The sequence below is a fragment of the Aquarana catesbeiana genome, linkage group LG02 (genome assembly GCF_042186555.1).
Source record: "Aquarana catesbeiana isolate 2022-GZ linkage group LG02, ASM4218655v1, whole genome shotgun sequence".
In the NCBI taxonomy this organism is placed as follows: Eukaryota; Metazoa; Chordata; class Amphibia; order Anura; family Ranidae; genus Aquarana; species Aquarana catesbeiana.
The window spans coordinates 306,903,439-306,917,437 of record NC_133325.1 but is presented as its reverse complement, the minus strand read 5'-3'; the positions used below and the strand labels follow the sequence as shown (position 1 = coordinate 306,917,437).

At 40.4% G+C, this 13,999-nt stretch overlaps 1 protein-coding gene across 2 annotated transcripts in view; it reads right to left on the bottom strand.

Moving 5' to 3' along the window:
- GABRB3 (gamma-aminobutyric acid type A receptor subunit beta3) overlaps nt 1-13,999 on the bottom strand; it is a 682,386-nt gene that overhangs the window by 16,592 nt on the left and 651,795 nt on the right. For both annotated transcript variants that reach the window (XM_073614636.1, XM_073614637.1), the window contains one exon: nt 6,404-6,556. In XM_073614636.1, the coding sequence (XP_073470737.1) occupies nt 6,404-6,556 (153 nt within the window). The remainder of the gene's footprint in view (nt 1-6,403; nt 6,557-13,999) is intronic.

Genomic DNA, 13,999 nt, shown 5'->3' with positions numbered 1-13,999 from the left:
AGTTAACTAAATTACACTGAGCAAAATTATAAACGCAACACTTTTGTGTTTGCCCCTATTTATCATGAGCTGAACTCAAAGATCTACGACTTTTTCTATGAACACAAAAGGCCTATTTCTCTCAAATATTGTTCACAAATCTGTCTAAATCTGTGTTAGTGAGCACTTCTCCTTTGCCGAGATAATCCATCCACCTCACAGGTGTAGCATATGAAGACGCTGATTAAACAGCATGATTATTGCACAGGTGTGCCTTAGGCTGGCCACAATAAAAAAAGCACAATGCCACAGATGTCACAAGTTTTGAGGGAGCGTGCAATTGGCATGCTGACTGCAGGAATGTCCACCAGAGCTGTTGTCCTTGCATTGAATGTTAATTTCTCTACCATAAGCCATCTTCAAAGGTGCTTCAGAGAATTTGGCAGTACATCCAACCGGCCTCACAATCGCAGACCACGTGTAACCACATCAGCCCAGGACCTCCACATCCAGCATCTTCACCTCCAAGATCGTCTGAGACCAGTAACCCGGACAGCTGCTGCAACAATCGGTTTGCATAACCAAAGAATTTCTGCACAAGCTGTCAGAAACTGTCTCAGGGAAGCTCATCTGCATGCTCGTCATCCTCACCAGGATCTCGACTTGACTGCAGTTCGTTGTCATAACCAACTTGAATGGGCAAATGCTCACATTCGATGGCGTCTGGCACTTTGGAGAGGTGTTCTCTTCACGGATGAATCCCAGTTTTTACTGTACAGGGCAGATCATGTGGGTGAGCGGTTTGCTGATGTCAACTTTGTGGCTCGAGTGGCACATGGTGGCGGTGGGGTTCTGGTATGGGCAGGCGTATGCTATAGACAATGTACACAGGTGCATTTTATTGATGGCATTTTGAATGTACAGAGAAACCGTGGCGGGATTCTGAGGCCCATTGTTGTTCCATTCATCCACGACCATCACCTCATGTTGCAGCATGGTAATGCACGGCCCTGTGTTGCAAGGATCTGTACACAATTCCCGGAAGCTGAAAACATCCCAGTTCTTGCATGGCCAGCATACTCACCGGACATGTCACCCATTGAGCATGTTTGGGATGTTCTGGATCGGCGTATACGACAGCGTGTTCCAGTTCCTGTCAATATCCAGCAACTTCGCACAGTCATTGAAGAGGACTGGACCAACATTCCACAGGCCACAATCAACAACCTGATCAACCCTATGCGAAGGAGATGTGCTGCACTGCGTGAGGCAAATGATGGTCACACCAGATAATGATGGATTTTCAACTCACCCACGAACCCCCCAATACAGTAAAACTGCACATTTTAGAGTGACCTTTTATTGTGGCCAGCCTAAGGCACATCTGTGCAATAACCATGCTGTCTAATCAGCATCTTGATATGCCACACCTGTGAGGTGGATGGATTATCTCGGCAAAGGAGAAGTGCTCACTAACACAGATTAGACAGATTTGAACAATATTTGAGAGAAATAGGCCTTTTGTGTACATAGAAAAAGTCATAGATCTTTAACCACTTGCTTACAGGGCACTTAAACCCCCCTCCTATCCAGACCAATTTTCAGCGCTGACGCACTTTGAATGACAATTGCGCGGTCATACAACACTGTACCCAAATGAAATTTTTATCATTTTTTCACCACAAATAGAGCTTTCTTTTGGTGGTATTTGATCACCTCTGCGGTTTTTACTTTTTGTTAAAAAAACCTGAATTTAAAAAAAAAAAAAAAATTATTTTTTTATATTTTGTTATAAAAAATTTAAAACGGGTAATTTTTCTCCTTCATTGATGTACGCTGATGAGGCGGCAGTGATGGGCACTGATAGGCGGCAGTGATGGGCACTGATGGGTGGCAGTGATGGGCACTGATGGGTGGCAGTGATGGGCAGCACTGGCAGGTGGCACTGATTGGCACTACAGGTGGGCATTGATAGGTGGCACTTGTGGGCAATGATAGGTGGCACTTGTTGGCATTGATAGGTGGCACTTGTGGGCACTGTTAGGTGGCACTGTGGGCAGTGTTAGGTGGCACTTTTAGGTGGCACTGATGAGGCAGATGTGCCTCTTCCACTTCGGGGCCGATGTCCCGGACATCTGAGTCGGTGATCGGCTTTTTTTTCTACTCGCGCTGTCAGCGTGAGTAAAAAAAAAAAGATTACCGATCTTTTGTTTACATCATGTGATCAGCTGTCATTGGCTGACAGCTGATCACATGGTAAGGGGCCGGGACCGGCCCCTTACTCGGATCGGTGATCAGCCGAGTCTCAGTGACTCAGTGATCACAGTGCGCCCGGCAGGGCGCGCGCAGGGAGCGTGCACAGGGGAGGCCATCATATGACGGCCTCCCGGGAATGCAGGTCCGCGCTGTGGCCGTCATTCGGCCATAGCGCGGATGTCTAGTGGTTAAGTTCAGCTCATGATAAATAGGGGCAAACACAAAAGTGGTGCATTTATAATTTTGCTCAGTGTAAATTGTTGCTATTCAGTTTTACAGCATTTTTGGTTAATGTTGGAGCATTTACTATATATTTATTGTAAAATTCTCATAGCAGATTTACAGTACATAAAATCCACTACAATATTTTCTTTGTTTTGTTGCACTGCACATTGCAATTAATCTACCAGATACAGAAATAATTTTATTCTGATTGAGCAGCCCAACAAGAGTGTGGGAAACTGAATACCGCATACATTAGAATTGTTTTATATATCTTGGTTTGCTGGAAATTACTTTTTTTACTATATACAATTAAATATATCAGTGAGCAAAATGAAATGTTGGCAGTGACATGGCAAATTCCACATAAATCATTATAATAGCTTGGAAAAGTTGGATAATAACTAGATGTCTGCTCAAAAATAGATTCATTTATGAACAGTTGGTGGTGTGTCCAATTAAAGGCATTCTCACTAAAACTGATTTGTATAGCTTAATAATAAGCATAATGATATATTTACAGTAAAAAGAAGTCATATAACTATGTATATGTCCCTTGCAGAAGTAATCCTTCTCATTAACTTTGTTATTACTGCCACTGATTTTAATGCTGTTAGCATTGGAAATAAAATGCACCTACTATAAAATGCATGAGTTAAAAGCTGCTGAGAAATTCTTTCAATTTATAACAGAAAAAATATATTTACATACATAATAAACCTCCACCATTATCAGTTTGTTATCAGCATGATATTTTGCACAAAATATTATTATATATACACATTGAAAACAAATATCCATTTAAAAAATGACTTGTCTGTGAGAGAAGTGCAGCAAATGTGCAATAAGCTTCACCTTCAGTACTTTTTTTTATAGAGCTGTAGCATTTTTGAATGTCACCTCCAATGCATTGATCATCATCATATGGGGATGCTTCTTACAGACTGGAAATGTGAAGTGGGAATTTACAGTTTACTGACCACTAATGTTTAGGGGACATTTATACTGATCACTGATGTAAAGGAGGCCTTTCCACTGACTACTTATCTAGAGGGGTCACAGACAATGACCACCAAAGGCAAGTGGTTTTTCACTGATTGCTACCGTAAAGGAACATTTTTTCATGTGACTACTGATGTCAAGGGGACACTTTTCCTGTGATTATCAATGTATCAGGAACATTTTCATTTTTGTAACCAGACTGATCTCAAATGTTAAAGGACATTTCTAGTGATCACTGATGTAAAGAGGTTTGATTTATTAGACAGTCCAATTTAGTAATCACATATTAAAAGAGAGTTTTGTCAGGTGGTGCTTTTCTACTAAACCCAGTTTTAAGAAGAAAAGGTTAAGGTCTTTTTCAATGACCACAAATAATAACTTGTGAAAATGGTAAAGGGGGCTATTATCAGAGGTACAAAAATTGGATACGACTGGAATAAAGGAGGGCATATTTAATGCTGCAGGACCATATCTTTTTGCTACAGGACCATATATTTGCCCCTCTTATAATACAACAGACAATCAGAAAGCAATTTCTAAACTTCCATTCATAACAGTGAATAATTCAGGGCACAGGGATACATGACAAACACAATCATTAAGTAGTTATTGTAGCTGGAGCAGTGTGGACAGCATGCAACTGTTGAGCTGGCCTTTATTAATTTTATGATAATGACATTAACCTGGCAGCAAAAGAACATTTTTTTTTAAAGACCCTTCCTTCAGTATGTATGCACTACTATACAGTACATGTACTACATACAGTAAGTTTGAATGTATGCGACGATATCAGACACCTTGGCTGTTATTCTAAAGTTACAGTAATGTACAGGCTGGAAATCTCTTCCCTTGCAAAGACCTTCTCCTCTAAAGCCTCGTACACACGATCGGATTTTCCGCAGACAAAACATTGGACTTTTGTCTGAAGGCGTGTGCCTGGATTTTGTCCTGCATACAAACGGCAAGGAATTGTCAGACAACAAACGTGAACGTAGTGACATACTGCATGGTTTTTCAGCTCTTTAGCGCCACCCTTTGGGCTCCTTCTGTTAATTTCATGTTAGTAGAAGTTTGGTGAGTGTTGATTTGCGCTTTTCAGTTTGCGCTTTTCAGTTTGCGCTTTTCAGTTTGCGCTTTCATTTCTGCTTTTCAGTGTTTCTGAACAGCCGTTCGTCAACCAGCCATGTTGCGGAATCGGAGGAGATAATGTGTTATTTATTATTGGCCTTGGGGTTATTGCTTTGACCCAAGTCCAGTCCAGGAACAGGAGGAGGAGGATTTATTGGACCAAAAATTGGTTGCTTTATTAATCGTGACCAATTATGTCATATGCCTTTGCTGTGGGAGCTCCAGGAGAATAATCCAGATGATTTTTGGAATTATCTCCGGATGACAGGCCCCTGCTTTCACCAACTCATGGCATTGCTGACCCCCTATATTAAGAAGCAGGACACATGCATGAGGCTTTTATTTTATTTTTTGGTTGAATAATAATGATTTGATTTGTATATTTTCTATATTTTTGGATGCATATAATGCACATTTTGGTTAAGTTCTATTGGCAGATAACATGTCTAATTTTATTTGTTTTCTTTTTTTAATGCACAATAAAAAAATTGTGGAGAATAATACTTGGCTATGTGTTTTACTTCAAATGACAGTTTGAGAGTAGGCATTTACATTTAAAGCGGGGTTCCACCCAAATTTTGAACAATATCTATATGTATTCTCTTCCTTGCCTAGATGCTGACATGCCGTTTAAAAAAATTTAAATCGCCGTAATTACCTTTTATTTTTCTATTCTTCTTTGCACTTCCTGGTTCTCCTCCTGTGGGAGTAGGTGTGTTTCTAGCCTCTCCCAGACTCCTGGGAGCTAGTCTCAGGCTTCCTAGGATGCCACTGAGCATGTGCGGGAATGAGCGGTGAATGCTGGGAGAACAGCATTCACCACATCCAGGAAATAAATGCTTGTGGGCTTCAAATGCCCACAATGAAGATGGAAACCGCCTGCAGTGAATAATATAAGTTATTCTTTCCGACGAAATCTGAGACAGGTGGACATATTACACACAATATGTGAGTATGTAATGCTGAGAAGAAAAGTTTGTGAATGAACTAAAAAAAAAAAAAAACGATAGATAGGTGGACCCCCGCTTTAAAAAATACAATGTAAAACTGACAAGGGACACCAACATAGTTGTACCTTTGATCTTAAAAACTACGGGATAATGGTGCTATGGTAACTTGCCCCAAAAAAAGCATAATAATATTATTCTTGATATCACTAGAAAAAAAAAGTCTCCATCAGTATCACCAGCAAAGCAGCTTCATTATTATCCCATTAAAGAAGAAGAGAATGCGCGCTGCATTTCGAGATTTCATAATTTGCCACGTCACGAATGTTAATTCTCCATTACGAACGCTAGTTTACAAGACTGACCGCTTCTGACTCGTCCTTGCTTCCGAACATGCGTGTTTGTACTTTGGACTTTTGTCCGATGGACTTGTGTACACACGCTCTGGAAAATCCGACAACAAACATCCGCAGAAAATGTTAAAATCTGCCATCCAACATTTGTTCGCGGAAAATCCAACAACAATTGTCTGATAGAGCATACAAATGGTCTGATTTTCCGCCAACAGCCTGTCATCACACATTTCCCGTCGGAAAATCCGATAGTGTGTAAGAGGCTTCAAGAGCGTGACTGTTATTGTAAAAGATACATAATGAAAATCCTGATTATCACACAATTCTAATAACAAGTTTTGAAAACCATCAACTAATGCCTATTGTTTACTTTTCTTGCACACTAGTATAATGTTAATGCCTATTTGAAATACCTTCTAATATTACCTTTTATGAGTGTTAGATAAAATATCACATGCAACTTTCTCCTAGGATTCACTCTCAGTTAAAAAGCACATGGACAAACAAATTTCATACCTAGTGCAACTCTTGCTGCTGATGCATCGTAGTTGATCCAAAATGATACCCAGGATAATATTGTAATCAATATAGATGGCATGTAGGTCTGAAGAATAAAATATCCAATATTTCTTTTTAACTTGAAGCTCAGAGAGAGTCTAGGATATGAGCCTGTAACAGAAAAAATGAAATAAAATAAGATGATGATCATTGGTAACTGAAACGATGCACTAACATCGCAGTCTTAAATATGTATTCAAAGTGAAGGTTTTATTGTAAAGTGATTGTAAATGGTTTTACACAGAGCAGCCCCAAACCTCTTCTTTTGGGTCCCCCACTGGCACTCCTGGCTCCTCTTCCCTTCTGAGTGCCTTCATAGCAAACCACTTGCTATGTGGGCACTCATGTGGGCTTGATCCCGATCCAGGCTGTCATTGTCTATTGACACAGACAGTGCGGTTTGGCCCCATCCTCAAGGGGCTGGGGGAAACTGATCACAGAAGGTGCCAAGGGTATACAATAAAGTGTTTGTTACCCCAAAAAAATGGATCCTGTTCCTTTAAAGCATATTACACAGCACAGTGCCAGTGCTGTGCAATTTCCCCCCCGTACCACCTGAAATACCTGGCTGATCCTGCCTGGTTCTGCCCTCCCCTTTGTAAACTGACTGTAGTTTATAATGGCTGCTGTGCCCTGACACAGTGGTGAGTTTACGTGTCTCCTTTATCCGCTGTGTCTCATGTCCTCCTCTGTCCTCTCCTCCGTCCTCTCCCCCCTCCAACCCTGCCTGTCAACTCCCTGTTCGTGCCCGCCCCCTCCCCTCCTGCTGCTAAAACTACATTCCTTTTTTCACACAATCCTCTCTGTTTATTAATGTAATCTGCCCCTTTGTCTCTGCCTTATAAAAATAATGCAGCTATATACCTGATTTCAGAGCGCTGCTCGGCGCTCATGTGACCAGCTGGCTCTCTCCTCCTCTCCATTTCCCCATCCTGACTGACATCAGCAGGGGATTCTCTGCCCCACCCACTGCAGCTGTCAGGCCGAGCGAGGAGAGAGCTGGCCAGTTACCTGAGCGCCAAGCAGCGCTCTGAAATCAGGTATATAAATACATTATTTTTATAAGGCACAGACACTGGGGCAGATTACATTATTAAACAGAGAGCATAGAGTGAATTGCATATAGTGGGTTAACAACCACTTTAAGGTAAAGAAAACCTCTCACCTTTACAACCGCTTTAGAATTCAGAAAAGACTTTGAATTCATTTTTTTTGCATTTGTGGCTATATGCCTGTTACAGCAACTCCAAAATAGTTTTTTTAAGTTAATAGCATTTAGCAATATGATAAATGTCTGCATATGCTACTTCATTACAGTTTCTGGCAATATGCATTCACAAGGAAATATTACAGTTCTTTTTCTTAGTTAAGATGTTTTCCAGAAGAAAACAATACAATGTGCACCACTAATATCTATGAGTCTGCTTTGCAGTAGTAGAGTGTTTTCCATGTTAGCCATTGATTAGCATAAAAAGTTTAGAGTTTAAGTAATACCCCAACTGGCTAATTTGAGTCACTAAAAAATAAACAGAAAGTATACTGGCATAGTGTAAAATCCTCAATAAATGTTGTTCAAAAAAATGTCCTGTACTCACAAAAGTACTCAATACAGATGCATAACTCTTAGAATCCATAATATCCGAAGTCCCTCAGACCAAAAGATAGAAATCTCTGACTTTTGAAACCTTGCAACCAACACAGGTGCTGTCTTAGTGATATAGAATGGCTTATGTGTTTCACGGATGAACAATCTTTATCAGAGCTCTGTCATTTCTATACCACTAAGGCAGCACCCATATTAGTTGTGTGTGTTTGGAAGCTGGAGATTTGGGATTAAATCTATTGTGATTTATTTTCCTATAAAGTTTTATTGGGAAAAAAGCAACAGTATAAAACAACAAACTTTGTAACAAAGCTCAGAGACATATGCATATGCATCACAATAATTCAATATTACAATTCAAACCACCACTTCATGTATAGTTGGTCACGGAAGTATAGTAACAATGTGAGTCAAAGAAAACAAAGATACAAAACTTAATCAGCTATATGAGATAATAAAGGTCATTCTCATAAGGCATCCACAGTGTAGGGTATAGTGGGCCATTGGAAATTCATAAGTTCCAGTGCATGGAATATGAAGGGGGGTTGGGGTCTTGAGTGGGGGGATCTCCTGGGATTTCCCAGTGGATCCATATCCACACAATCAGACGGTCAGTCCCTAACTACTAGAAGAGGACCATACCAGATGACTAATCAAGGCATTAGCTGGGGGGGGGGGGGGGGTATATGTTGCTTATAGAGGATGGAGTCTTCAAATAGGAACCATCTTGTCCATGTGGAAGTGTATGAGGACACTGTTTCCCTGCTAATGTGCACTAACTCCTCCATCTTGCTAACCTGTTCAACGTGGTGAAATCAGTTAAGGACCTGGTTTTGGTGGATTTCCAAAATCCAGGAATGACTGTTTTGTCAGCATTCAGTAAGTATATGGTGAGGGAGCATATATACTTGGTGGGGGACAAATCTGTGTGGTGCAGCAAGAAGATGGCTGGGTCAAAAGGAAGGTCTCAGTCTGTTATTTTTCCCATCAAGAAATACATTTGAGTACGAAAAGTGAGTATCCAAGGACACGACCACTATATATGGAGTAACGTGCCTCTGTCAGAGTCACAACACCAGCGCTTATCTGGCAGGGAGATCCATCTGGTGTAGATCTTTAACATGAGGTGTTTTTGTGGGGAGGCAGTGTGGCAAAGTTGTTCAAACTTCGTGGGGCATCTAAGGTAGTGTATATGACTGCCCAGGTTGTTGAGAAAATGTATTTTTTGGAAATAGATCCACAAGGGGGGTGGCACTGATTGATGCAGTGTTTGGAGGGATTGATTAGATCGGATAGAACCCTAAACAAAAAACTCACGAGCTGGGAGCAGATTGGTCAACCCAGGTGCGCAAAAAGGACGCTGAATTTCAAGAATGGAATATTGAAGACATAGCGTCTTGTAAAGATAGAAAGCGGCTTTAAGCAAATAATGAGATTCCACGATTCATGGTATGTCAGGTTTTCTCAGTCAAGGCTATACTCAAACAGGAGTGCAGATTAAAAAGCACCTGAGTCCTTTAAGGTAATATGCACCAACCAATTTACCACATGAGAGAGGTGATAGGCCCAGTAGTATTTTTGAACATCCGGGAGACCGATACCGCTGGCCAGCTTTGGAAGCATGAGAGTGGCATGTTTAATTCTCAAGTGTTTGTATTGCCATAGAAAAGCTCTAAACCTTTGATGGAAGGTGGAAAAGAATTGGCGAGGCAAGAGGATTGCGATTGTCTGGAAAAGGTACAGCAGACAGGGGAGGACATTCATTTTTAAGATGACCACGCAACCAAAACCAAGACAATTAAGCCCTATTCCAGGAATGTAAATCTGTCCCTATAGTCATGGAAAGTCTGGATAAATGAAAGGGGTAGAGGTCTGAGCGGATGGGAGGTGAATGCCCAGATATTTGATGCATCTCGGGGACCATTGGAAGGGGAAATTAAGCTTACATTGTGAGACGAGGTCCATGGGTAAAGTAATATTAAGTGCAAACAATTTAGAATGTTTGATTTTAAAATCCGCTATAGCCTCAAATTCATCCTGGACTTATAGTAAGTTAGGTAGGGAGGTCAAGGAATGGGACAGGGAAAAAAGGAGGTCATCTGCATGTGCAGACACTTTAAATTCCTTGTTAGGGGGTCAGATACCATGGATGTTGGGGTCCTGTTGAATCATGTGCGGAAAAAGTTCCAGGGTGACAAAAATCAATGGCAACAGAGAGCACCCCTCTATATGGGGAAGGCATCAAATAGGTGGCCATTAACCCAAACTAGGGCTTTGGGATTTGCACAGAGCATGCCTATTCAGGATAGCATCTTGGTTCATAGGCCTCAGTGTCATAGATTAAGGGGCATATATCTCCCAGGTAGCCCTATCAAATGCCTTTTTTACAGCTATGGATAGGAGGAAACTAGGACTGCTCTTAGAGGATGCCCACTGGATAAAGGTCTACTTGGTTCAAGCAAATGATGTGTGGACGTATCAGGAGCAACCTATCCACTAATATCTTGGCATGGAGTTTGATATCTACATTTAACAACAAGATGGGACGGTATTTACTGTGAATTTTATACTATGCCGATGCACTCTCTGTTCAGTTTTCAGTGTCTCCAAGGATTTCCCAATCTGGAGGGAAATGCAAGACTGTGGATCCAATTCCATCACATTCAAATACATTCAATCCTATACAAATATACACTAGGTTGGAATTTTTTTTAATTTATTGACTTTATTGACTTTTCTTTTTTCACTTTTTCCACTTGAGCACTGATGTTTTTTATGGCTATTTTAAGTTTTTTCTATCTATCTATCTCAAGCAAGGGATTTAATGAAACTTGGCAAATCCAAACTGAAAGAATCAGGTTTGAGTATTGGGATTTGGTAATAGCTCTGTGAGTATCTGCATCTCAAATTAAATTAGAGGAAAGGCTATTAATAGACAGGAAGATGTCTACCTGTAAGCAATAGGTTCAGACACATGCAGGTAGTCAGGTAGTGAAAATTCTTTCCAAAAAGTATGATTCTACAGAGGTATTCTTAAACTGCCCAGTATGGGCTTAGTCTATATATGGCCAGTTTGAGCAAAGTATGAGTAGATTTTGCTTCTAAGTACTAAGTGATTAATCACAAACACAATGCCGATATTACAATAACAATTGCATTGTGTTTTATTAATACATTTTTTAAACCATATATCATTTGAAACATGTATAATGTTTAAAAAATGTGCCCAATGCAAGCATGCCAGGAATTTTTTAATGTTTTACAGCAATGTACTATACACAGTGCTACAGCATCTGCTGTTGTTCTCACCTTTTGCACTTGAAAGTGTTAAACGAGTGAGACTGCTTGTAGTAAACCTGCTACAACAATGGTCCATAAAAAGGAAACAGACAGAATCACTCAAAAACAGAAAGTGAGTTTTGTAGATTTTGCATTACACTACTATGAAGGATACAAAATAGGAGTGTAACGTCGTTGCCTAATTTGGGCCTCACCACATTAATTCAAAGCAAACACAATTTAAAAGAATAGCGCATTTTATATAACAATTTGTTTGTAACTATCACTTCTCTCTGTATATGGCTGTAAAAAAGGTTAGCACTGCCAACCCAAACTAGCCATTGAAGCAGATGATTAATTGCTATCTCTGGAAACTGTAAGTTCCTATTTTCCCTCAGGTCATTATGATACAATAGTGATCCTCTCTCTATCTCTCTTGTTCTCTTATGTAACCTAGAAACCCAAACACAGCAGCTTTGCATCCCCAGTTTTTTATACTATCTTGTAGCCTTAAAGAGAAACAGGACTTAGTATAAAATAATTTATTTCAGTTTATGCAAGATTTGCACATAAAGTTAATTTTTCTTATAAGTAGAAGTAACATTTTAATACAGAAAAGAGAAGGGGTTTCATGTACTGTATACATTGTTGGTGAAATCTATATCCACACTGGAAGTGATTAACAATAGAAGGGAATATGTAAGGAATAGAAAATCCCCCAAAACGAATTGAATGGTTTTCTTGTCAAGCAAAAAAAAAAAAAAAAGAGAGAAAGAAAAGAAAAGAAAGTGCTGAAATGTCTCGGAATAATACACCTAATTGCCATTGTTTTGGCTTGTATAACATATATCTGCATTTAAAAATAACCTTTTTAAACATATTTGGGGAAATTTAAATGTGTCAAGTTATTTAAAGGGAGTAATTGAGGCAGTCAATAATGACAAAAAAAGAAAATCGTAACTCAGGGTCTCAGCGATACCCCCCACTTGCCTTTACACACACATGAACTTTAATGGCCAGTCAAGTTCCTCCACCCCAAACTCGCTCATCCGTGTCTTTATGGATCTTGCTTTGTGCACTGGTCCAAATCATTTGGTGGAGGGGGGATTATGGTGTGGGGCTTAGCCCTTTAGTTCCAGTGAAGGAAACTCTTAAGGCGCCAGCATAGAAAGACATTTTGGACAATTTCATACACCCAACTTTGTGGGAACAGTTTGGGGAGGGCCCCTTCCTGCTTCAACATGACTGCACACCAGTGCACAAAGTAAGGTCGTTAAAGACATGAATGAGTGAGTTTAGGGTACAGGAACTTTACTGGCCTGCATAGAGTCCTGACCTCAACAGGAAGGGGCCATCCCCAAACTGTTCTCACAAAGTTGGACGCATGAAATTGTCCAAAATGTCTTTGTATGCTGATGCCTTAGGAGGACCCTTCACTAGAACTAAGGGGCCATGCCCAATGCCTAAAAAAGAACCCCACACCATAATCCCCCTCCACCAAATGATTTGGGCCAGTGAACAAAGCAAGGTCCATAAAGACATGGATGAGCGAGTTTGGGGTGGAGGAACTTGACTTGCCTGCACAGAGTCCTGACCACAACCCAATCGAACACCTTTGGAGTGAATTTGACCGGAGATTGTAAGCCAAGCCTTCTCTTCCACATTAGTGTCTGACTTCACAAATGTGCTTCTGGAAGAATGGTCAAACATTCCCATAGACACTCCTAAACTTTGTGGACAGCCTTCCTAGAAGAGTTGAAGCTGTTGTGCAAAAGGTAGGCCAACTTAACATTGAACCCTATGGACTAATGCCCTGTACACACGGTCGGATATTGATCGGACATTCGGACAACAAAATCCATGGATTTTTTCTGACGGATGTTGGCACAAACTTGTCTGGCATACACACGGTCACACAAAGTTGTCGGGAAATCCGAACGTTCTAAACGCGGTGACGTAAAACACGTACGTCGGGACTATAAACGGGGTAGTAGCTAATAGCTTTTGTCTCTTAATTTATTCTGAGCATGCGTGGCACTTTGTGCGTCGGATTTGTGTACACACGTTTGGAATTTCCGACAACGGATTTTGTTTTGAATTTCCGACAACACACTCCGATCGCATATTTTCCGTCGGAAAATCCGACCGTGTGTACGAGGCATAAGACTGGGATGCCATTAAAGTTTGTGTGTGTGTGTGTAAAAGCAGGTGTACCAATACTTTTGGTACTATAGTGTATATCTTAACTTGCTCTTACAGTTTCAAACATTATCCATGAGCACAGATCAGTGCCATTTTTCTCCTGAAATCATGGTAATGGCACTCATCCATCTGAAGGCTAATTATAAGATGCTAAAATTCAGCATTTTAAGTCACCTCTCCTGCTTGAACATACTGTACTAATTGGACAATAAAGAAACAGGAAAACAGAGATTAGGTCAACCTCTGCCTCCTGTGTGCATGTTTAGTGTTAGTTTTGGAACTGTGCAAAGCAGTACAGTCTAGCTTGGCTATGCTGACCCTTCCTTTCCCAGTCTGAATGCTGTAGTACAGAGGAATTCCAAAGGGTGATATCAAAATCCAGGTAAAAATGCTAAATGTTAAATGTAAAAAAAATAAATTAATTAAATTATATTTTGTTTGAATGCATAACTAGATCAAATCGTTTTTTT